This window comes from Fringilla coelebs (genome assembly GCF_963513975.1).
Source record: "Fringilla coelebs genome assembly, chromosome: 4".
In the NCBI taxonomy this organism is placed as follows: Eukaryota; Metazoa; Chordata; class Aves; order Passeriformes; family Fringillidae; genus Fringilla; species Fringilla coelebs.
In genome coordinates this window covers 9,838,337-9,863,360 of record NC_140032.1, presented here as the reverse complement: position 1 = coordinate 9,863,360, position 25,024 = coordinate 9,838,337, and the positions used below count along the sequence as shown (strand labels likewise).

Genomic DNA, 25,024 nt, shown 5'->3' with positions numbered 1-25,024 from the left:
GTTCATTCACTTCCTTGTACTACCACAAATCACTGCTTAGAATAGAAATGGCCTAAATTTTCAGATAATGAAAGTTTTGATGCAAATGCAAATTCCATTTACTCTGCAGTCCGATGCCTATCACCCCTGTTAGCTTATTTTCAGAAAAAATATTATTAAAATTTAAAATTATAAATAATTTCTTGTTGTGTTTTACTTTTTCAATCCAAGGTATTTCAATAGCTCCTGTAAAGCATTACAGTGTGTTAAGATTTTGTATTTTATATGTCACTGAGCAAATCTCTGCCTTTTCCAATAAAACAGTTTTGGGTCTTAAAATTAACAGCAACCTGAAATAGCAGTTATCCAACCAGTTCTAATTGCTAACTTTCTGAAAGCACTTCACAAGACTTTTTGTCTCCAGATCTTGTTTCAAGTCCTGTAGTTACATACCTGAACATTTTTAGGAGTTTCTTTTGAAACTCTCTGCAGAAAACAATGAATTTTTCACATTTTATTTTCCCCAAAACACCTCACCATCAATTTTCCTGATGTTTTTGAGCTTGGAATGTATTTTTTTTTCAGATACACATAAGCTGTTTCATTCTATTTATAAAATATGGTTTTGCACCAGTGGTTCTGATTCTGGGACAGGATGGTTTAAAGTAACCCTTTCATTCAGCAATGCTTTGATTTATCTCTGACCAACTTGTAATGCTTTTATGAAGTGCAATGTTAGATTAATTTTTTTGTATTGCTCTATATAAGCTGATGGCAGGAACAGAGAGGGGGGAACAGTGGCTTTCAGAGTTTAGAAATTAATGAACACATGCCACACGTGAAATATAGGGGACCTATGTATCTATATTTCAATATAATTCAATCATACTGTTACAATATTTACCTATATTTCAATATTTCTGTTTGGGGTCATGAGCAGCAGATTGCACATATATATAACAAATAACTGATTCAAATAATTGTGTCACTTTTAGTTTGTTGAATAGCAGCAAAACCTCTGGACTGACAGCACCTAACACTGGAATGAATGCCTGCTGAAACTGCAGCCTGATTATGACACAACCAATCTGTCTGAGCTAAAAGCTAGGCAGAAAGGTGGAAAAATTGGCATCCTTTTGTAATCAATAAATCTAGCAGAAAATTAACATGTAAAACAAGATGGATTTAAGACTGTGGGGGAAAAAAAGTGATTTACATGCACAAAACCTCTTAAAGTTGCACCCTGACATGAGGATGGCACATTACATTTACTGAAACTAGACTTATTTTTCAATATGTTTCTTCTTTAAAGTGTCTTTGTACCTTCATATTTGCCAATGCTTAGATCATCTGAGGTAAAATTGAAGAGATTTATATCTGCTATAAAAGTTAATGTGCAAAGCTACCTTCTGAATAAGTTGAATTCTTTAATATGAAAGTTTAAATCCAGAAATCTATAAACTCTGCCAGTACTTTCTTATAGCTTAGAAAAGTAATATCCTAGATAAGAGGAAGGAGTGGCTCTTTTTCCATTTCATTTTCCTATTTATTATCTTCAATTCTAGTAGAATAGTTATGATTTACAGAGTCAGAAATGCAATCCAATAGGTAGGTATATAAAGCTAATAGGAGCAATATATTTAGGGAAAAGGCTGTCATGAGCTAGGGGAAAGAAATTCTGGCAACAAGCCAATACCAGTGCTATATGACTTTGACAGTTACTGCCATGCAGGATTTTCAGGAGTATCTGAGTGCCTAATCCATAGTGAAAGCTTTCATTCTTTTGAATATACCTGTAGGTCCTCATGTGCTTGGGGTATGAGCCAAAATAACTCTCTGGGCAGGAAAAGGAACAGACTGTGTAGCAGCTAATGATGGTCAGCAGAGGAGCAGCTGCTCTGTAGAAAGACTGTAATGAGAGGTGGGGGTCTCTTGAGCCCCAAAAACACCCAGAGTGGGCTGAGAGGAGAAAGCAGGAGATGGGGGAAACAAACAATGCAGTAATCCAAGGATGAGCTGCATCACATCTTCCACATCTTCCCTTCAACCACCTTCCTGACAATTACACAGGACAACAGGTTTAGAGGACAATGGATTAAGAGATTTCAGCTCCCTTGTACTGCAAGAGAAGATGTGCCCTCTGTAACATAATGAACTGAAACCACTGTCACGTCCCAAATAAATCACAAATAGGGTTAAAAACACCCTAATGGCTTTTAATTATCAGCACCCAATAACACTGCTGCCAAGTCAGGCACTCTCACAACACTAAGGACTAAGCAGCTGCTTCATATTAGAGGCTGCTAATATTATTCATATTAGTTTATATCAGGATTATAACAAAGACTTGTCAGCTAAAAAGGCAACACTGTAGCAATAGAGAGCAAAACAGAAAGCTTAGTGCCCACCAGCACCTGAAAATGCACATCTATGTAAAAATAAAGAAGTCCTCTGTGGATCTTGAACCTACAGCACCTGAAAATGCACATCTATGTAAAAATAAAGAAGTCCTCTGTGGATCTTGAACCTACAGCACCTGAAAATGCACATCTATGTAAAAATAAAGAAGTCCTCTGTGGATCTTGAACCTACTCCCATCTCTGACCAGAGAAATTTTTCCTCTTCTTTGTTATCTGCTTTATCTTCCAATCCTTACAGAGGTAGTCCTTGTTGTAAAGCATGCTGCTACCAGCACAGCTCCCTAGCTGTATTCTCTAGTCCACATTTGCCAAGGTGTCAAACATAAATTAATAATCCATAACCTCCATGCAAACACTACTTCCTTCTTCATTTTTGTTTTTCTCTATATTAGCCAAAAGTGTTATTATGGTCGTAAAATTATAAAGAAGTCTGGGAGATAAGAAGAGCCTATCATTGCTCACATCTGCCACCTCCATAAATGACATGGAATTGTTTTGCATGGGTTGTTTTGCAAAGCCACAGCTGTCTCTGGTCTCCTGTTCACCATCCATCCCCTACAGTGGCACTGCCTGAGTGCAATGAATCACAGGTGGGCACTTTGTAGACAATGCCATGCTCACCATTTCTTCTTTTTCCAGTGCCTCCTTCCACTGATCATTGCAGGCAGCAGTCTACTGGGCATAGTTTTTATCCATGTAACTCCAGCATTGTAGAATTTTCTTTTAATAATTCAAAGTCTGATAAAAATCTGACCCACCATTACTATTTCTGCAGTGGTGCTCTAGGCTTTCTCTCCATTATCCTTGCATTATTAACCCATGCCTTCCCCTCATTCAAATTCCGTGGTGGCCTATAAAACTTGTCCTGTGCAAATACCATAATCATCTCTCCAAGCCATATTAATACATAATGTTGCTTTTTTTATCTGCTGTTCCATCTATTTTTCCACAACTATGGGGAAAGAATGACTTTATTCTTTTCCAGCCTGGTTTCATTACTAAGCTCAGTGCTCCATACAAGCAACCATCTGAGCCTCACTTAGAAACCCTTTTCAAGTCTCATTTACAGTCCTACTTGTCCAAGTTCAGTGGGGGACTGACTGACCAGTTAAATGCCCATTTATCATTGTCAGCCAAGTGACCTTGTTATTATACTTCACCCTGTTTCCCCCTGCATTTCTAGAAAGTAAAAAATTAAACACTAATACAAAAGCATTCTAGTACAGGATAAATATAAACCAGAAAGGTAAAATTCATTATCTTATGTCTTCTTCAGAAAATAAAACATATTTAAAACTTTCCTTTCAGCCTCCAGAGATGAATTTCCTTTACTAAAGTAGCTTTTTTAGTAGAAAACTGCCAACACACTATTTCAGTAAATGAACCACTAAAAAGGTGGGTTTGCTGTCATTTTTTGCTAATTCTATTACCTCAAACTCCTCCAGTTTAACCCCTAAAGATGTGGCCAAGAAGGTTTTTCTCCTGTATGTCATTACATATTCAGCTATTCTATCATCTTCCTTTTCTGAAAATCCTCAACCTACTTGTGACATATACCACATCTCCTTACATAACCAGAAGCCTTCCACAATTAGCATTCCAACCTATGCTTTCTTTAAAGATATGGCACCCCTCTAATTCCATTAGCCATAACCTAATGAGGTAAATACCCCAAACACTACAAAGCTGAGTTTTCAAAAATACCTTCACCAACTTCACATTTCATCATGACCAAAATATTATCAAAGCCATTATGGCTACCTAAGCCTTAATCCAAAGAAAACTCAAAATGTTTAATCCTCTGTGCAGTGCTCCCAGTACACTCAAACCCAGTGCAACCCACAACCACAGTGAGCAAATGCTTCAGGAAAAGGCTTGGTGTCTAAGTAACAGGATAAATATAGCCCACTAACATATCAGAATATAAATAAAGAATAAATAAGAATACATCAAGAATAAATTTGGTATACAAATAAGTACCCCAAATTTACTAATAACTGACATCCAACCAACAGTAACAAAGCTGTGGTAAGAGAAAGGGAGTGCTTTTACATGGAAATCTGGCAAAATAAAAATTCATTTCAATTCAACTAAAGCAAAAACTGTGAATGCAATGTTGGGGTTTCAACCACAGAAAAGTAAAGGCACTAACCCCTGAAAAAAAAAAATTCTACATCTCCCTTTACCCTTTAATCCCCTTTAACTTCTCCATGAATGCATGTTATAATGAATTATCTGTCCTTTGGCCAGATAACTCCTCCTCTGTCTTTAGCTCTGTATCCAACATCTCCACCATGGTTCCTATCTGTTCAAAGAAACACAAAATGTCAAAGTAATTTTACAATTACATATTTATAACTGTTTGTCATCAATTATCACCTCCAGTGAAGCTAAATATTTACAAAGTTAATTATCTACCAAATAAATTTGCTCTCCATTCCCAATGCCAGCCTGGGTGAGAGATAAAATATTCTACTCACACCTTTCTCAGGTTTCACTTCTTGGGCCCTTTTGATAAATTTCTGTGTTCAATGAGACAACCATTGCTACTCATTATTGGACAATTGCTTCTGAATCTTTGCCAAGAGCCTGGATTCAGAGCTGTCCCAGCAAGAGCTGTTTCCAAAGAGAATGCAGCTCCTGTTTAAGCACAAAATCCTTATTTTTGAAAATAAATGCATATTTAAGGACTGTTATTATGAATTGAACTTAATTAAACATGGGTCCTTGAACAACTTTAAACAGCTTCTCTTTGGAGAGAGATTTGTTGGTGATGCATCTAATTTCTTCAAAATTAAACTTCACTGAAATGCTATGCATATAAACTGTCTCAGAACACTTTTTTAAATGACAGTTCTTTCTTTAGTACTGCAAGTTTCTTCTTTAAGAAGAAAATAATGTATTACCACAAAGAATAGAAATCTATATTAAAAACTGTCTTTTGTGTATCAATCTCCTTTGTGATGGATACCTCCTCTGTTACTTTTATCAACTCTTTTTTTTTTAAGTCAGCTCATAATTTTGCAGTAGCTATATGGTCATTTATGATAATGGCCTAGGAATATATATACACACACATATACATCCACACACATACATATATGATGATTGTTTGCAAGAGAATTTCAAGATCAAAGATGAGTTTTGAGTACTGGCAGGGACACTGTAGTCCAAAAAGTAATGGACAGATAAATAGGTGTCTTTAAAATCACAAAAGTTATGATTATTCTGTTACTCACTGTTCAAAGGGGAAGAATAAAATTACCAGGCAGCAGGTTTTTTGTTAACAATAGAAAATAGTTCTTTTCATCACATCTATTTATATTCTGGGACTTCTTGACATGGGATGCTGTGAAAGGGAAAAGCATAAAGGAGTACTAAAGAATTTAGACAAATTCATGGAAGATAGGTAAAGGTCTGACAGATATGATGGTCCAAGCATCTGCTAAGTAAATCCTCAAGCAAGAGAAGTGTTTTCATTACTTTTCTCCTGGTTTTGCTCCTCAGCCTACTGTACCAGTGTTTGAGGCTCAGCAGTACTTAGGCTTGTGGTCTGATGGATGAAGGATGGTACTTCATTTATTAATATTTTTGAGTATAATGAGTATAAGACATTTTAGCATCACACCTTGGCTTTAAGATTGCCTCTTTAAGTGATAATTCAGAATAAAGTACACCTTGGAGAGGAAATACTGTAACACTTTCTCTGAATCAAGCATTATAGCCACCAGCTATTCCAATTAAAGGTTAACCTCCCAAGTACATCCTGTTAGACAAGGGAAACTATACAAGACAGTAAAAAGGAAATTTTAAAAAAAGCCATTTCTGTTCACTGCATCAAATCAAAGGGTCAAAGAAAAAATTGATCCAACAAATATTTAAAAATCATTTTTGAGTGCTCAGAGAATCCAAGGCTGTAGCACTTTCACCAGAATGCCATTGCCCTGCTGTGGTGATAGTACCAGGTCTATAGACCTGATGACTCATTTACTTGCATTAATTTAGAATGACTGCATCTTGACAAAGTTTTTTTCTTTTTTAAGACTTTTTGCAAGGCCCTGACACACAAACACAAGCCTTCAGTTCCCATTCTGTGTAGGGGTGTTAGGCAGCTGAACACAGATGGATTGTGAGCATCCAAAGTTTAACAAACCAAAGGTTTGCTTTATTATTTTCAAGTGATCAAAGAGCACCTGCTTATTTCTTGTTCTAAGCTAGTCAGAAACTGGTATGACAGCTGTAACATTGCCCTCCTGGTATTTATGACCCACTGCTGGGTGGATGTCTCTGTGCACCACTGCTGCTTGGGGCAGGGGAAGCTGATAGTAAACCAGGAATTGGAAAAGCAGTTTAATGTGAAATTGAGCAGAGTGCAGCCCTGGCCCGAGCCCCAGGTCACACATGTGCTGTGCAGCCCTCTCCCAGATCCCTGCAGCAGCATTCCCAAAGCCTGGAACAATCTCCCCAGGGTAACTAATGGACAGAACAACTGAGCTAAAATAGTGCTCCTTATGAAGGACTTAAAAGAGTCACAAACCCATTTCTCATGATTCATCAGGTACCTGGTGAGTGAATCTTCAGGATCAGCTCATACACTGTCCAATTTACCCACTCACTCCTGCAATTTGCTATTCCAGCTGCACTGCTAGTCTCCCAAATGGATTTTTTTCCCCAGCTAGAATAGCTGGCTACACCATTTGTTAACTACCAGAGTAACAAAAAGAAGGCCAGACATAAATTGCAGCGTTCATTAAAAGGTTTTTTACCCCGCTGCCCATTTGGATTAAGTCATGTCCTTAGTTTTGATGAGCCCTGGGATTTATGCACCCAGAAAGACACAGCCAGTGAATTGATGGGGTCACAGGACGGTGTGGCTGAAGGTCTATTAAAATTTATGCCTAAAATGTGCATTTATTTAAACAGTAGCTACTGGCATAACTTGCAGATACAGCATGCAAGCAAGATTTAACCCCTGCTGGGATAAATGTTAAGCCTTCTGGAGGAAAGTTGTATCAAAACTATGTAGCATCTAAAATGCAAAGCAGGACTTACACATAGATACCAAAAAAAAAGCAGATTTCTGTGCCCTGACCCACCTGAGAAAGGAAGGGGTTTTGTATGACCTGTACTGGGCTAAATGTAATTAAAGTGTATTTTAACCCAAAGGGTGAGCATTTTCTCTGTCCCACAGTCATTTAGTGCTCCCAAAGAATGGCTGCTAGATTTTGTCAGATGTAAATCCCTGCTTTATAAGGGGATGTGTGGATCTGTAGGGAGGCAGTAGCTCCAGAGTACAACTCTGTGACTGATTCTGCAGAATGGAAGTATGCACTTATTATATAGGCATGTGTAATTGGATTAAAATTTCTGTTTGATTTTCTATAAAGTAAAGGGCATGAAAAAAATACTTTTTGAAGCAGAGTCTCAGTGGTGAAGTGTATGTTATGTTTTACACTGGAGAAGGACATTAAACCCTTGCTCTGTGTGACTCTTCAGATGGTACAAGAAATGTCCTCAAATGCAGAATACAACAGAGCCAAATCCACCAGCCTCACACCCAGATGAAAACTCCTAATTCTGTCTGCCTGTCAGTTTTTATACTTACCAATATTGCAATACTTTCCTGCATAATTTTCTTTGCAATCACATACTATTTTCCCAGTGGAGGCAACCATCTTGCACTCTCCACCATTCATGCAAGGATCGTGAACACAACCTACAAGAAAACACAACCAATGATCAAACCAGAGGTACAAATTATTCAAGAGAATCAGTCCATTTCAACTTAATCTAGTGCATCTCCTCTGTGCATATGCATTTGGGGGAAGTTTTTCTTCTTTGTTTATGTCAGACCTACACTTGTGATAAATTAAAGGAAAGGAAACTCTAATGATTTCTGCCCACTAAGGTTTGTCTGTTGTTTTCACTGCTATTGGATGATGTCAGCTATTGAAAGATATTATCAGTGAACAATAGGTAAAATGGGGGTGGTGATTATTATTACTAGGGGAGATGGTATTAACAATTCTTCCTCTACAGAGGGTTCTGCCAGTTCCAGACTTGCCACTGAGCTCTATTAGAATTTATAATAACATATCTAGTAGGGAGCTCAGTTAAGTAGTTAAGATCTGTGATTGGGAAGTATTAAGTCCTATCAAATTCCCCAACTCTCACATGGATTCTCAATGTCCTAGAAAACCACTGACTCTCCATACTTTAGTTTCCAGTTACATAAGGTGGGAATAAAAGTTCCTACATATTTCAAAGGGCTTTTATGAAAAAATTTGTACTGTGACTTACTTGTGAGTCTGGGCAGGGTAAAAGTTAGCCAGCCTGAGTAACAGAACAGCCATATCAGAGCACATGTGTAGGTGAGGCACATGGTTTGCTTCCCAGCACCCCTCCTCCAAATGAAAGGTGCTGCTCTGGCTTCTTCAGATGGGTCACAAGCCACAGGGCATATCCTGTGCTGGCTGGCCAGGGTGCTGGGCTCCTGGCAGCCCCTTAAAATAGGAGGAGGCTTCATAATGTAAGCATCACCCCTGCCAGGAATGGGCCAAAAATCAGGGGGACTCTAGAGCCAATGCAGGCCTTATGGGACCTTGGAGGCACACAAAATTTACATGCTGGAAGTTAAAGAGTGGGATGGAGTTGGGAAGAAACAAAGAGGCAAAACAGCAATATGAAGTGATTGTTGGTGTGCAGGGTGTGCCTCTCAGGCAGGTTATAGTTTTGGAGAAAGAATTTTAACACTTCTGCTATATTGCCATTCTACTGTATAACCTGTTGTATATTCTTACATGCTGCAGATCAGGGTTTCATCCCTCTCAAAGATAACACTTAGGTGTGTCCCCAAAATTCATCATATGCATATAGCTGCTTCCTCAGATAAGGATGGACACATTGAAGGGATTTCCTGGGTCAGTATAACCGCTCACTCTTGGAAAGGAAAGCTAAAATATTGTCTTTTAGAGAGGGTACATGAGCTGCAAGGGCAGCATTAGGGTGTGTAACACCACTCAGGCTTTGATACCCTCACTGTCCTTTCCTCCCACTCCATGCAGAACTACAGCTGTGGTACAAAAGAGTGCCTTACTTGTGTGCCCCACACGCCCACACTCCATCTGGCCATGCACACAGGTGCACTGCTCCACTGCTCCTTGTTGGACTCTTGACCAGCTCACACCCACATCAAAGAATTCGTAGAGGCTGTTGTCAAAACATTTCTCTGAAATGAAGTTTTACAAACAACACAAGCTTTCAGATGTTATTTAGCACATGAAATGGCACCACAATCTCTATTACCATTCCCTGCTCATCCCTTTTTTCCTGTTGAGCAGATCCATGTTTGTTGTCAGTTCTTCTCAAGCCAGACAGCCTCCATAGTGTGGAGGCACTGAGCCAGTAGAGCAGCAGCTCCAGGAACCTCAGGACAGAGGTGGCATTCCCCTAAAACCCTGTGGGCAGGACAGCAGCACTGTACCCAGCATGTACATAAGGAACAAGGCATCACCTGAAATTGTGCTGCTTTTTCACATCTCTGTGCATTGCCTACCAGATATTAGTAATTTCCAGACATATAAGGGATATTTAAATCTTAAAAACAGCAAAAGATGGGAAGGAGGCTTTTTGTGTTCCCCATGCTCAGAGCCTACTTGGATTTACAACTGCACAGTCAAGCTATTTTCAGTTGTCCTGTCAGGAATGGACTGTCTGTCATAACCATTTGGAAATCCACCTACACAAACATTCATGCTGCAGTGGTCTCTCCCATCACAACAGCACTACCTTTTCATTAAGCAAACATTAATGAGCTCTACTTACTATTCATATTTCATGTTGTAACACTCGTGGTAGAAGATACTTACTCAGCTGACAGTCCTCTCCTGTGAATTCCTCAGGACAGGTACAGTGGTACATCCTGTGGCTGTGAGTGAGAGAACAGGTCCCTCCATTTTGGCAGGGTTTGTCTGCACAGTGATCTGGAGAGGCCACTAAGAAGATGTTGTTAATTAGTACAGTATAAGTCATGCCTTGTCCTTTTGGCTCCATAAACCATTTTGGTTCCATGCTCAGTTGGTTTAATACCATCTGCTAATGTAAAACTAAGTTTGTCCAAACAATTGACAATGGGTTTGTTTCCAGCTGTAAAACAGCTGGAAACCTATTTATCCAGCTTTTAAAAGCCATGTGGTAGATCTGAGCTGAACCTTCACCCCCAGGACGAAGTTGTCTGAAGGGGGTAGGTCCAGGCACACCTGGAGTCCCCAGAGCTGGCACTGCGGTGAGGAAGAAGACGGGACAGGTGCCCACAAGATGGAGCTGTGCCTTTACACTGGGCAGGGAGGAAGGCTGCAGGGAGGAAGGCTGCAGGGAGGAAGGCTGCAGGGAGGAAGGCTGCAGCCTGCCCGCCTCTGCCCTGCAGCCTTTCATTGCGACATCCACCGCCAGGATGGCGCATGGCTTTCAAACTGCACATCCCTCGACAGAAGGATTTGCCATGGGATTTTGGATCATGTCTAAAACAAATGGACAGCTGGAACCAAGGGAAAAATTATAAAGCAAACCACAAAGCACATTGTCCTGGGCTGACATGATGATGCTTGTATCCCCATTTACACATCCAAGTAAATCACAGCAAGAAAGATGAAAACTGGACCAATCTAGCATGTCTCCATTTACTAGGGAATTTTCTGAATGATGGGAAAATGTGGTGGGAGAGGAGGTAGGTGCCAGGACAACTCCTTCAATAAAAGCTTTACTTGGCAATGTGCAATGCAAAAGTAGTAAGAGTCTTGCTGGTCAGGCAGTGTTTCTGATTTCAGGCAGTGCTGAGGGATGTATCTCCCCAAAGTTAACCAACAGTATGTTTACACCTGCCCCAGAGTTGGCCCAACAGCTTGTCTGCATTCAAATCTTCCTTTTTAATGCCAGTCAAACTCTGCTACACCATCTCCAGGGTTACTCAATCCAGGTGCTCCCTCAGCTAGGCAGTGTGTCCTGAGCCTGAGATGCAACAGGTAGAGGCACAGGCACACACGAGCAGGGCTGAGGTGAAGCACACAGAATGCATCCTAAAGTTTGCTACAGCAGGGTAAATCTGAGCTTCCCCTGCAGGGATCAAAATATTTACTTCAGAAGAGAGTGATGTAATTCCTATCAGATCGCAGGTCTGGGTGTATTCACTGGTAGTTTCAATCCAGGATAAGATCAAGGGAAAGCAAGTGAAGTCAGTGACATTCCTACTCTTCCTGCTGTTAATAGTTATGAAACTTCTAGTGCTGTAATGTTTCCTCAAAGGAAAATCTTGTATTTCCTATTCCCACTACATCCAAACCATGACCTGATCTCCAAGCCATCTTCTGCTCTAACAAATGTTCAAGAAATTTTTTGTACCCTTGTTAAACCTGCAAGAAGCACTTCCACTCATTTATTTCTTTCTCAATCTGTTCTTCACTACATCCCACCCACCACTCCAGTCTGACCTTCCAGGCATGTTCTGTTTTGCTCCACATCTTTCCTGGAGTCCAGGAACAACTTCTGTTCATAACCAGATGGACACATCTGAGATCCCAGTGGGGAATCCTGCCCACTATTAACTATCCATTAACTGGGGAGTGCCAAGTCCCCACTTCCTCAGCACTGTCTAAGGCATCCTCATGGATAAATCACTCATGCTTGCTAGCTCTCATCTTGACTGCAGCCTCACCTCTCTGAGTCTCTGCTGATTGAGCAGTTGCCTTGTCTCACCTTTCTGCCCATATTTCCCAACAAAAACTTTCTGTTTCTGCCACCCACCTTCCTCAGAGCTCCTCCTGGGATGATGCCTCTTCCTCTTGCCTGCCCAGCCCACACCACTCTGCTACTTCTTTCCACATCAGTTCAGAGGAATCTTAAAAATACTGTCTGGAAATTCTCTTCCCCATGTTTGGGTCTCCCTGGGGGTTTGGCCACTTGTCCAAGATTTCCAGACATTCAGAGGAGTAGTACTACCAGACTTCCCACCTATAGGGGCATTTCACACTGATGGACATTTGTACACATATGTGAGCTATGCATGCACAGCCCACTGTGTGCAGTACAAACAGCTGCCTCCAGCAGAAACTTCCTACCCAAGCTTCATCCTAGAGCTAAAGGCCTCTTGGTCAACTTTCCCTTGAATTTGGCAGATGTTGTTTTCTGGATCAAAGATTTCAGTGCTTGCTTAGCACTGATTTGTAAGCACCTCCAATGTTTTGAAGCTGACTTGTCACATACATGTGGTATTCTTGGCCTGGAGAGAGTCTGTGCTTCAGCCTTTGCTCTAAAGAAGCTCCTCCTCCATGCCACTGCTCACCAACCTCTTATGGCCAAAGGATACTGTCTCCCTGAAATTCAATTTTTTTCTTGTTTTTCAAGAAAAAACACCCAAAAATTTAATACTTTAGTGGATTTTTTTTTAAAAGTATTATTTTACACATTTTGAAGGTAGCAGCGTTCAGTTTGACTGCTTATTTCTTCCACAGCAGGCAAACTTTCCTTCTTTTGCTTCAAACTTCCTTCATCCATTATGTTGCTTTTCCTTTCAACCTCATCACAGCCTGTTCACTTTAAGGTATGGCTAATGATCTGTTAAACACTTCCCAAATCCAAAAACTGTGCTTGCTGCTTAAAAAAAAAAAAACCACCTATGTGAACTTATGTTTATAAATAAAATAACAGCCAAAAAAATTTTAGTTATTTTTTTCAAATTCTAAATGCTTCCAGAAATAAAGGGGTTGTCTTTTATTTTGCAACAGTCAGCAGTGATCTCTTCCAGCTACCCCATCCTTTTTTCTCCTTCCTTTCCTTTCTCACACATATAACTCTTTTAATTTTATGTTAAGCTCTGGGAAGCCACTGATGAATATCTAAGTGCAGCCCTCATAACCTGACTCTTGTAAGTGTGAACTGCCCATAAAGCCTATGTTCATGTCTGGCACACTTGCATTACAAAGTTATATACATTGCTGCTTGGTTTGGGGCGAGGTCACTGGCCTCTGATCTACTCTTAATCTGCATTAAAGTCAGGCTGGAAAATAATTTGAAGTAGTTACGTTTATAAAGGTGATGCTGTGCACTGCCTAATTCTACACTGTCAGCGTGATTCAGCTAATTTGGCTTTTCAAGTGCTCTGGTAGATTGCAATCAGCTTGGCAATGAGGCTCCTGACATTGTGGAGAACTCCCTGAAAGGGACTGGTGGAAAAAGCCCTTCATTTGAAAGTGGGAAGTGAATGTCTAAGGCCATTGGTCACATCCTGCAGACTAAATGTGTCTCATTTGCAAATAGTGAGACGGCAAAAAGAGGAACATGAACAGAATTAGACACAGATCCAAAAAAAGCCTCAGGGGCATCAAGTTTGACCAGTTCCACACTTGATTTTTCAAGCTGGTCTGTGGCCATATGAAATGAGAATATATACATATACATACATATATATATATATACACACACACACACATATATACATACATATTCTTATAAAATGGGATTCCCCAGCATCCAGCTCATGGAGCCAGGGATACAGAGATAAGCAAAGGCCAGTCACTGAGGGACTGCTGAGGAGAGGACAGGGATGCATATTCCCAGGTGGACTTTCACCCAGTGTGTCAATTAAAGTGGCTTTTCTATATAAAGGTGACTTTGCCACAGACCTTGACTTCCCCTTTCAGACAGACTTTCGCAATGAGGTAATTGTAGCACTGGAGTGTGGTGACCACAGGAAGCCACAGAGCTGTTCAGCCAAGTAATCCTTTCATTATCCCTCAGGACTCCTGCAATGAACATGTCTGGCCTCTTGTCTTCTCTGACACAGCCCAAAGCTCAAGGAAGTCTGGGTTTGAGATCTGCTCTTTCCCATGAGATCTCAAGAAAGGAAAGCTGGAAGCGATGGCTGTGTGTTGTACAGGGTGACAAATGTTTCTGTGCCTTCTAAAAAAATTACCTGGTCAAACAGACAGAAAATGCAGCTGTGTAAATTAAGGGAAAGCTAAAAGGCACATCCAAGCCATGGGAGAAGACGATCACCTTTGTGTTTGGCTCCAGCAGGAGTTTAGATTTCCATGCTGCCATTACCATAATTTCTCTCCATGGCTTTGAGTCAGTCAACAGAGAGTGAATTAAAGACTGTGTGATATTCACAGTCTAATGCTACGGCTGTGCAGCGTCACAAAGAGATTATGGAAACAGCCGATGCCAAGGCGTGCTTCAAAATAAATGCACAAATAAAAGTTGCACTGAAGGCACTGTCCCTCCTTCCTGCAGGTGGCAAAGTAGGAGCCAGGTACCTGGAGCCTCACCTGAGTGGTCCCTGGGCAGCAAAGGGGCCATGGCTTCACCTGAGTGGTCCCAGGGCAGCAAATCACAGTGTCCCCACCTCCTGTCCCGGTCAAAGTTATGTGTTGTGGAACACCTGAAAAGAATCAAAGGTGCAGCTTAGTGCATATTTACACAACCTGGATGTCTGCACTTAAACTACAGGGTCTTCACACTCTGGTGACCTGGAAATTCATGCTTGTTTTTTTTTTTTCTAATTAGCATCAGTTTCATTCAAATTGTCTCAAAAGCAGAGGAAAAAAATACGCTTTCTTTTGTTAAAGTTGCTCTGCTCCACTTGTCTCACGTTAAAAACATATTAAAAATAAGATCTAAATGCAGGACCTGGGATTTTCAATGAATCCTTCAAAAAAACCCAACATTCTTCCTCTTTCTGGGATTAGAAAAAGAAAGACAGAAATAAAAAACAAAACCAAAGCAGACAAATAGTGTTTTCTTTACTTATTACAAAACAAGCAAAACAGGACCCAGACCATTTTTGATGCCTGAGAGTTACTGTAATAATCTGTGAGGCAGGAGACTCTCCACAAAGGGACTTTTCCCTGACTTTCAGTGACAAGCACATTTCACCCTTTTCAGACTCAGTTCCTTTAAAGCATTCTTATTTTGGAACTTGCAAGATGAAATGAGGAAATAACTGACGGTGGTGATTTCCAAAGGCACAGATAAAACCTCTCCTTTCTGAGAGGAAGGGACAGAGTCCTGCCCACCCTCCCTGGTGGTCTGTTATCTCAGTCTGCTATCTCAGGCTCAGAGCACTCCAAGGAGCACAAAGCTGCTCTTCCTCTTTTGCAGGAGTAGATTTGGAGGCTTCCCTGAGGACACACAGGGAGCACTGAACTGAGACTGAACTGAGGCTGCCCTTGGAGGTCCATGTCCTGTCTCAGGGCACCATCCACCAAAACATCCTCCCTGGCCAGTTATAATGCAGAATAATAGATGTCAGATACACTAGAAGACACTAGAGTTTATTTCATGTGCCTGATGGTCTATTTCCATTATGCCTGGTTTTATCATTCCTTGAGCAGTTATGTGATCAAATTTTTCACCCTAGGATGTCACAAGTTAGATTGAAATTTTATTGTAGCACATGTCTACATTTTAACTGCCCTATTTTCCTTCTCAGTTAGATGCTATGTGGTGTTTAAAATGCATAATTCCTATGGAGCATCTGAATAGGCCATGTTTATGAAGTTGGGTGACCTCAGTTATAGAAGGTGCACTAAAAGAGGTGCTTGGTAGTCTGGTGCAGATTAACGTGGCACAGACTTAAGGAGGCTGTTCTCTCACAGGAATTAAGGCTGATGCAACTGCTGGGAGCTGATGGAAATTCCTCAGAGATCCTTCTGTGGGAAGTGGATTGTGCTTTCTTTAAAGGGTGGTCTAGTATGCACAAGAATGAAGACGAGAAATTAGTTAGAAGTGTCCTCAGCCCTGCTTGTGTCACTGTCCAGCAGCAGCCAAGTTCTAAGCAAAGAGGAATCTCAAATTTTTCCATCTTAAAAGGTTTTTGTTGTCAGAGACCCTGACAGAGGCTTCTTCTACCAGCTCTCCACAAACCACTGGTCCTCCCACTTGCTGCTCTCCCCAGCAGTCCTTCCCTATTGCCTTGCAGTGACTACAGTGAGACTGGTCCTCCCTTGTGATGCCAAGCTGCCTCCTCAGTGCCAAGCTTCTTGCACAGTGACATAATCCTTTTATATTTTCCACCAGAGATCTCACTCTCTGTGAGAATCTCAGCTCATCCTCAAAGCTATTTCACTTGTCTCCCTCCTTTTCTTTTAAAAATGTTTTGTCTGATGGAAGGCTTACCAAAAATGACATGATGACATTTCAGTCTTCTGGAATGTTACCTCCAGCAGCCAAACCAACCCAGTGGCCTTATTTTATCTTTATGCTATTTACAAATGCACCCACACTCAAAATTTATGGGATAGCAAATATCTTTACATCAGCTTGTCATATGAAATTGCTAATACGAAAGTGAAAACATAAGGACAGAGATACTGAATTAATTATATCAGAAAAGTCCATACAAGAGATGGATTTAAATAACATTTTAAATCCATAGGTGGCAAACAGCATGGGAATGGACAAACAAAAGATGAGGCCTAACTGGCAGGCAGGATCAATGGAAAGTAGGAAACCAGGAGCATAGGGAGCCCTAACAATGATCCCATTGTTTGGAGAACAAGCAAAGCCCCAGACCTGAGGCAGACAGGTGTAAGGAAAGAGCTTTGCCATCACACCTGGTGTTGCCACTGTGTTTGAGACATGGAGGTTGCCTGAGACTTTTTTAGGTGTTGTCCTGACCATGAGACATGGCTTGACAGAATTTGTCTGACAACACCAGACCAACCACTACCGGCTCCAGGAAAATTCAGGACCTGATGCTTGACATCTCCCAACTCAGCCCACAGGTACTGCTCCTTTCCAGGACTGTCATAAACTCCCCATCCTGTAATCCAGCTGGCCAAAAAGCTGTCCTCTGCACTGTTTGCAGTCTGTGGCCAACACATCAAAAGTTATCCTCTTGTTTCCAAGGAAGATGATAAGATCACGTCCTTCCTACACAGACCTAAGCTCACCCTGGCACAGGGGCCCTGCCCATCCAGAACTCAAGCACAGGACAAGGCTTCTGCAGGGCAGGAGTCAACACCTTCCCATTTACTGCCAAAATCTCAGGCAAGGTCTGCTCCTGCATCCCCTAGAGCAGAACCTGAGGAACCCATCCCAGGCTGGGACACAGGGACAGGTGCTGCACCTCCCCTGCAGCCACAGCTTGGTCCAGTTCAGACCACCCTCCCCTTTTGCTCTCACCAGTGTTCACTGCACCCCCATTCTGTCTGTCCCCACGCTGCTTTGTCTTTCTGGAGGTACCAATGAAACTCAGAAGCAATTCCAGCTTTTTTCTTTTTCTCCTCAGCACAAAAGGAAAATTTACACTGTATCTTAGTAAGATATGATGTTAGACTTCGTAATGGAAATTTATCTGTGAAAACAGATTATAATTAAGGGGAAGAGTAAAACAGAATGCTGTTAAAGGAAGTCTGTTATTTAAATAGTGCAATTATTTTGCCTTCTTTCCTGTATTTTCAATAAATATTTATAATGATACAACTTGTTTGTTGCTCTCAAAGCAGGGAGAGCTTTCTGTGGTCAGGAGCAGATACAGTATCCGTGTCGTATGTAGTATAAGAAAACATCAATTTAAAGCCAACTTGAGTGGGGTTTAGCCTGCACTGTAAAGTCCTGCCTGTAGTCCTGACCCAAAGTATGACTTGAGGACTGAGGACATGAATTTAAACACATAAGTCAGTGCTCTCCTGGTTGGGTTTCCTGGAATTCAGAATTCAGAAGCAGTTTGGACCCAGCCTCCCATCCTCCCTTCCTAGCAGCTTGCGGGAGGCAGGAGCAGGAAGGGGACGAGCCTTGCCCTACCTGGAGCCCACCAGGTGCCCTGGGATCAGCTATTCAGGGTAAGTCCAGCCTGGGCTAGTGCCAAGTCACACAAGAAGTGCACAGAGCAGGTTTCCCAACTGCTACTCAGGGCTCTTTTCCTGGCATCTCTGTGCCTGAAGTCACACATTAAGTTGCTTTTAGCTTATGAGTGATGAGCAAACGCTGGTCAGAAGGTCGCCCATAGGGTGAAATGATCTGTCAAATCCAAATAACTCCAGCTGTCCTCCTCCTTGTCTCCCTGCTTGTAAATGGCTTTTAAAAAGTCAGAAGCATAAGAGCAAGTTGTTCAAGGTCAGCTCTAAAGTGTGCTCTAACCTTGGACCCCATCCATTGACAGGTTTTTCCATTTCTGTGCCCTAACTGGCTAAAAACAAATACACGGTGCCATGTATTAACAGGATCCCTCTTAAGCATTGCATGAAATTAAGTGAGTACTAAGGTCAAACTCTTTGTGGCTAAAGTTCATCAAAGACAGGATTCAAATGGGTAAATTATTCCAGTTCCCTTTCTTTAGTTAAGATAGTCTCAAATTCTTGTTTCCTGGAGGCTTTTATTAGCTGGGTTGTATCAGCGGATATTGGGGAAATTCTGAAGTGGTTTCCTAGCCTGAAGCTCAGTGTCCATTTGTGCAAACAGGTTTGTTTTGTGTTGTTTACATTACACCAGCACTTACACTTGAAACAGATGTGTCATCAGAAAGACGCCAACAGATCATGAAAAAATTAGACAGTCCAGTATAAAAAATGAGAGTTCTGCCCTGCCTGGGCAAGTAAAATAAACTCTAAAATATTATCCCTGCCCTGAAAACAGGTAGTGTTTGCCTTTCACATGGCTCATCTGGGCATAATTTTCACATTACTGGTACCCACATATTCTCTGCTCTGTTGCCTTTGATTTTGCCTATCGTACGAGTTTGTCTGCAAAGTTTATCTTTTCTATTCTGTGCTTTAATTCAGTAGGGCTCCCACCTGACTGCTCCTACCCCAAAAATGAATCATGAATACTTCTAACAGCTTCTGCAAAAGCAAAAGAGTAACCTTTGCCCAAAAGAAGGCAAAATGGCCTTAAATACACTAGAATAAATCATTAACCAACAAACAGGAGTAATACCTCACTTCTTAGTAGAGCACTGTCCAAAGGGGTTCTGGTGCCAATCTGGATAGAAATTAGAGAGATGGGGGTGGGGAGAAAACAGCTTTCCTCAAAAACCACATGGTCTCTGCTGCAGTACCAGTACAGCCTGCACACATCAAACAGCCCCTTAACCAAGCGTCCTCTCCTGCAGGTGTCTGTGTCTCCCTTCTCCCTCAGCAGAGGGTCTCTCATTCTATCACTCCTGCTTTTTCTGGACAAGCTCTTGTCACGCATGTAAATTGCAGTTCCAACAGGCAGGGCAGCAAGGAAGCATCTCTGCAGTTCCTGAGCCTCCTGTGGCTGTGAAAATCCAGTGCCAGGGCTCCCTTCCCCCAGCACATCCTGACCTGAGGGCCACAGCCATCAGCAGCAGAACTGCACCCTGGGCACAACATTCAGCCCATGTTAATTACTCCAGAAGCAAGATTAAAGCACTAAAAGGATGACATTTCATTTGAATGCTGTTTTCATTTATGAGCAAAGTCAACTCACCATTTCTTTCTGGAAAATAAATTTGATAAACACGTGTGATAAAACCTTCCGCCAAACCGGAAAGGAAATTTGCATAAATGTCCATCCTCTGTAAACACTGAAATACAAATATAAAAAACTCATAATGCAGCTGAAAACCAACCCACAAATTATATTATATACTATTATATGAAATTATGAAGATAGATATCTGCAAGTTTTTCAGCTGTACTCTGGACTCTGTGTCTCTGCAATGTCTAGTGCATAAGAAGAAGCTTAAAATCTTACATAATGACTGATCAACCAAGATTAATGGACTCTGCAGTGGAACAAAGATCTCAGATCATTTCAGTTCAAAATATACTGCCATTTCTGGTACAGCAAATGCCAATTATATTCATTAATTGCAATTATAATTTCTAATTATGTAGTATTGTAATTGCATATTAAAATAATTTCTGAAGTTGTATCCTTTCAGGCTCTATATCACATTGTAATATCTGTTTAAAATAATTAAGGAACCAGACAGTACAAACTGAAATAGAAACAGTCAGGAGGAAGAAGGTTTTAGAGGTTGGAGGTAGAGAAAGAATTTTGGTCATAACACCTTCGCTTTGGGATAAGCAGATTCCTTATAAGTGGGGAGAAACTGATGGGACCAGTGTCTAAAAAGGGCAAGTTTTATATTTGCCACATCAGTGATGGCAATCTAAGGAAGGGTGGTGGGAGTTTGAGGAAGGCTAGTGGGAGTCTATTAGGAAAAAATCCTTCAAGATGAGTCTTGATAATGAGAGAGGCTGAAGACAAAAAAGACAATGAAAAACTGTCAGAGCTTATTTAACCATAAAACCAAAAGCAATCTGTTTTGAAATCCCAAAGTCTGAATGGGAAGCCAACCACTGCCATAAGAGAGAAATGGGGCATTGAACCAAACTGGCAGCTGAGCACATTTCCATTTCTCAGAGACAATGTGTGACTGCTCCTTGTCCTGAGCTTACCCCTCCCATGATGGCTGGGACTCCTGCACACTCTTACAAGATCTGTTAGCTCCCATGAGCCCAGACATCTCAAAGAGCTGCTGAGGTCAGTTATTGGCATTACAGAAAAAATAACTTATCCCTGTGGTCCAACCCCTTCTTAATCCCCTGGGATTATGGTCACTCCATCTGCCCTAACTGCCTCCTTCTCTGTCAGCAGGAAATAGCCACTGCCATCCCCTCTGCCATCCCCTTGTCAACCCCAGTTTTCATTCTCTGAACTGGATAATTAAGCAAATGTTGCAAATAGCAACTTTTCTGTCTGATACCTCCCAGCACAAGCAGTCAGGAGAGTTGTGAAAACACATCCCTATGCAGAAGATAGATTGCATCCCAAAGGCCACTGTTATAACCTATAATAAAGCCCAATGCACGTTGGGCCATTGGGCCATCTTGAACAACAAAAGCACAGGACAATAAAAGCTTTAAAAATGGAAACTGGAACACTCTCCCATAGCCAGGATGTCTGATCATTGGGGTGCCCCTAGAACAAATGCAAACCAGAAAGCTGCATGCAACTGAAACTCCTCTCCCACAGAGAGATCAAGGGCCAGGGTAGAAACTGAACCTGTGCATACAAAGAGTTAATGTGCTTGAAAGTTACAGGGCTGCTGCTGCTCTGATTAAAGGTTGTTGCACATCTTCAGCCACACCACCTTGTGAAATAATATAAAGCCATGCCAGCTCAGACAACTCAAATCCCATCAGCACCTTCCCATTAATCTGCACCTGAAGGAAAATTACCTGAGATTCCTGAGCTAATCTCAAATTCCCCTTTAAACAGAAATTAATATTGGCATAACCATTCTATAATCCTTATTCATGTTGAAACAAAGACAGGCTTCCTAGCAGCTTGCACAGCAGGGATACAGACAGGCAGACCATTCTTACTGTCATGAAACCTACTGGATTGGACTTGGTACCTTGTGGGCGAGGGAAGCCATGCCTCCAGCCTCTTCCTGCCCCAGATTTGTAGTGCTACAAAGAGAAAAGAGAATGTGGATTGGAGACAAATTCACTCTGGGAGCCATACTACCAGTAAAAACCTACTTTCCAGGGTGCCCTGAACTTGTGTTTCTCCCAATGCTTCTGAGAAAATATTATTTGCTTTTGGTTTTTGGTGGGGCACAGTCTGGTGAAAGAGGGTAGATACAGGTTGACTCTTGAAAGTGCCAGATAAATCAGGGAAACCCAGCACAACACAACAAAGGCCAAAGCTCTGCTCCATTTTATCTTTCTATTGTCAAGGAACACATCTCCTATTTCTCTCAGCAGGAAGAATACATGCATTCTGGGGCCAGTTACAAATAATATCCCAACATTTGCCTTTTCCTGCTATTTAACTGTATCCCCCCAGGGCATTTTAGCTACAAAAGCAACTTCTAACTGTATTTGGAGCTGCCAATCAGCAAGCAAAGAGCACTAGTCTGAGCTGATTTTAAGCAACAGGAAATAATAAAAAGAGAATAAGACACATAAAGTGTTTCTGCCACCAAAGGTGCTGGCAATTGAACTATAGCAAAAGAAAAATACCACAAAGCAGTCAAAGAAGCACACATCATGAACATAGAACTGGACAGGGGACATAAAAAGTGAGGATTAAACAAAAGCTGTTGCTAAGATTTATAGAGAAGGCTTGAACAGGCTTGTTAGTTCTGAGGAAATAACAGTTTTTGCACTCTACACAGCCTCTGCCACCACCAAGCAAGGGCTACAGCCAGGGATGACCTTTACTTTAAACATGAGCATTCCTCCCTGCTCCCTCATGTAATATCTGAGGACATACTTTTGTAATTTGCTGAGATAATTAGGATTATAGCACCATCTAAGTATATCTGAGCTAGTTTTAACCCAGCTAGAGAAATAAGGCTTATCTTAAGGCCACAGTGCTGACCATGAGGCATTAGTAGTGAACTAACTACCCTGCTAGCCCATGGTAGATGCCAGGCTGTGGTGGGGTTTGAGCAAACTAGCAAATTCAGACCACAGCCTGCTCAGCAGTGCTTCATGTGCTTGGCAGACATGCCCCAAAAAAAGACACAAGATACATAATGCAAACCACCAAGGGCTTTTGTATGGAAACAAGTCTGAAAAGAAGAAGACAGCCACCTGAGCTGGCCTGTTCAGTTACAGACAGCAGCAGTGTCTGGCAGGGGAGCACTCTCCCTCCATGCTACTGCAGGTACTGCTTGTGTCAACACATTTCTGAGACAGATTTTTAAAGGATTTCCATTTTTGTGATCCTTCCTCGCTTCCCATTCCTCCTCCACAGCAAGGCATGGATGTAAGCAAATGCCTCAAACAGAGAAAGGTGGAGCACCAGCTATCCCACAGACCCCTGCCGAGTGAGCACTGCTGTCAGCCTTCATCTGGCTAATCCCTGTCGTGTTCCCCTTGAATCTCCCTTTCTCTGGGTCTGTTCAGTGGCTTCACTCATCCAAGGCCAAGGCAAGGTCCTGCCAGGTGTCCCACAGCTGATCCATCACTCAGAAAGAGAAGAATCACTTACCATCCTTGCACAGTCACTGCTCAGACTCAGAGCCAAGACCACAGTGAGAGGAGCACAGACTTTCATCCTTGCTCTCCTCTCATGAAGGTTTTGCCTGGCAGAGGAAAACTTCCAGGGCTGTGCTGAAGCAGGAGGGTGAATCAGGAACAAGCTTTCACAAGGGACTGTGATTTCCTTGACTTTAAGGTATTTTAGTTTTCTGAGTAAGCAGAGCTGTTATCATTGTTAATCATTAATGTCTTTGGGAGTAGAAGGGAATGCCCCACAGGGAGAGACTCTCCCTAAACCACCAGGAGTGAAGAGTTTACAAAGTGCCTGACCCCTGGAGATGGTCCCTGGTGTAATCAGCAAGCACTGAAGGGCAACTCCAGAGAAGCTGATCCAATGTTGTAACTAGAGCTGATTTGTCATCTGGATGTTTCCCTTCTTTCTCTTCAGGAGCTGACTAAAATCATGGTATAGCAAATGCAAGGAGCTCCAAGCAAGCCCACTCAGGAGATGGCATCACATTGCAAAATATGGAGCAGATCAATGCCAACAGCAAGGATTACTCATTAACACATGGTTACCTGCCCAGCTGGGACTTGTAACAGCAGCCATCCAGCAACAGACTGGGAAAGTTAAAAAGAAAGAAAATACACATTACTCTGACAAGACATTTTGTGTACCAGAAAGCTCCCTTCTGCCACCACCTGAGCAAAGCCATCTCTGTTTTGGAAGTGCCTGTCTGAGACAGCTGCACTGCAGAATCATTTCTCCTACAGATGCAGGTGTTGCTAAAACTGAGATTTCACCAGAGCAGTCTATTTCAGCCCCACCTTGCCCCACAACCAAAATCCACAGGTTTGGCTGGTACAGCAGTGTCTGTGCTCAAGGCTTTTGCCATGTCCTGTCAATCAGGGACCACACCTCCTCACACCCAAAATCCCCAGAGCCACAACAACAGAAAGAATACCATAGTCCTTGCTTGAGCTGTGTGCTGCCCTTTGAAGTTTCACCAGCACAGCTATGGAAGGGATATGATTATTTTCAATTTTTTTGCCCCAACAAAGCCGTGGCAGTAGGGCCCAGTGGTGAAGCAGAGCTGTCCCTGCACAGTTTTGACGTGATGGTTTATCATGGTGCACTGACAACATGCTCTGCCTTTCATCACAGTAATAACTCCTGTTAGTTCAGCCAGGCCTATACAGGTTTATGGACTGAGCTTTGTTACTGTGAGCAAGGCTTGGAACAGCAGGAAGCAGGCAAAGTTGGAATTTCCATCCCAAAATTTAGTAAACAGGCAGAAGAAAAATCTTTGCCTCTATGCATTACTTGCACCAGAAGACTTAAAGTAAATAAAGCTTCAGAATAGATCTGTCTTATTTTCACTCATTTCAAACCTGGAAGTAGGATGTACAGACAGTCTGATCTGCCCAAACACCTAGCAAAGCTGAAACATAGATTTCCACTTCCTCTCCTCATTCTTCAGCCTGGCCATCAGGTTTCAAATCAATAATGCCTATTCAATGGCTTGTAGACATCTGTTTACAATCAAGGTTACTGAAATTTTGTAAAGAAAGGGGGGGGGGGGGGGGGGAAAGCCATTGCCTGCTATTGCACTCAAGAGTTCCCAAAAGTTTTGTAGAAAGGGAGGAGCAGGGGAGTGAGGAGAG

The 25,024-nt window shown here is 41.8% G+C and overlaps 1 protein-coding gene across 1 annotated transcript in view; it reads right to left on the bottom strand.

The window, feature by feature from the left end:
* HGFAC (HGF activator) overlaps positions 1-23,435 on the bottom strand; it is a gene marked incomplete at both ends in the record, with an annotated part of 41,378 nt that extends 17,943 nt beyond the window's left edge. The window contains 7 exons of the mRNA XM_084205112.1: positions 8,005-8,115; positions 9,496-9,627; positions 10,268-10,381; positions 14,759-14,832; positions 19,845-19,941; positions 21,784-21,838; positions 23,370-23,435. Coding sequence (XP_084061238.1) covers positions 8,005-8,115; positions 9,496-9,627; positions 10,268-10,381; positions 14,759-14,832; positions 19,845-19,941; positions 21,784-21,838; positions 23,370-23,435 — 649 coding nt within the window. The remainder of the gene's footprint in view (positions 1-8,004; positions 8,116-9,495; positions 9,628-10,267; positions 10,382-14,758; positions 14,833-19,844; positions 19,942-21,783; positions 21,839-23,369) is intronic.
* Positions 23,436-25,024: the final 1,589 nt, after the last annotated feature.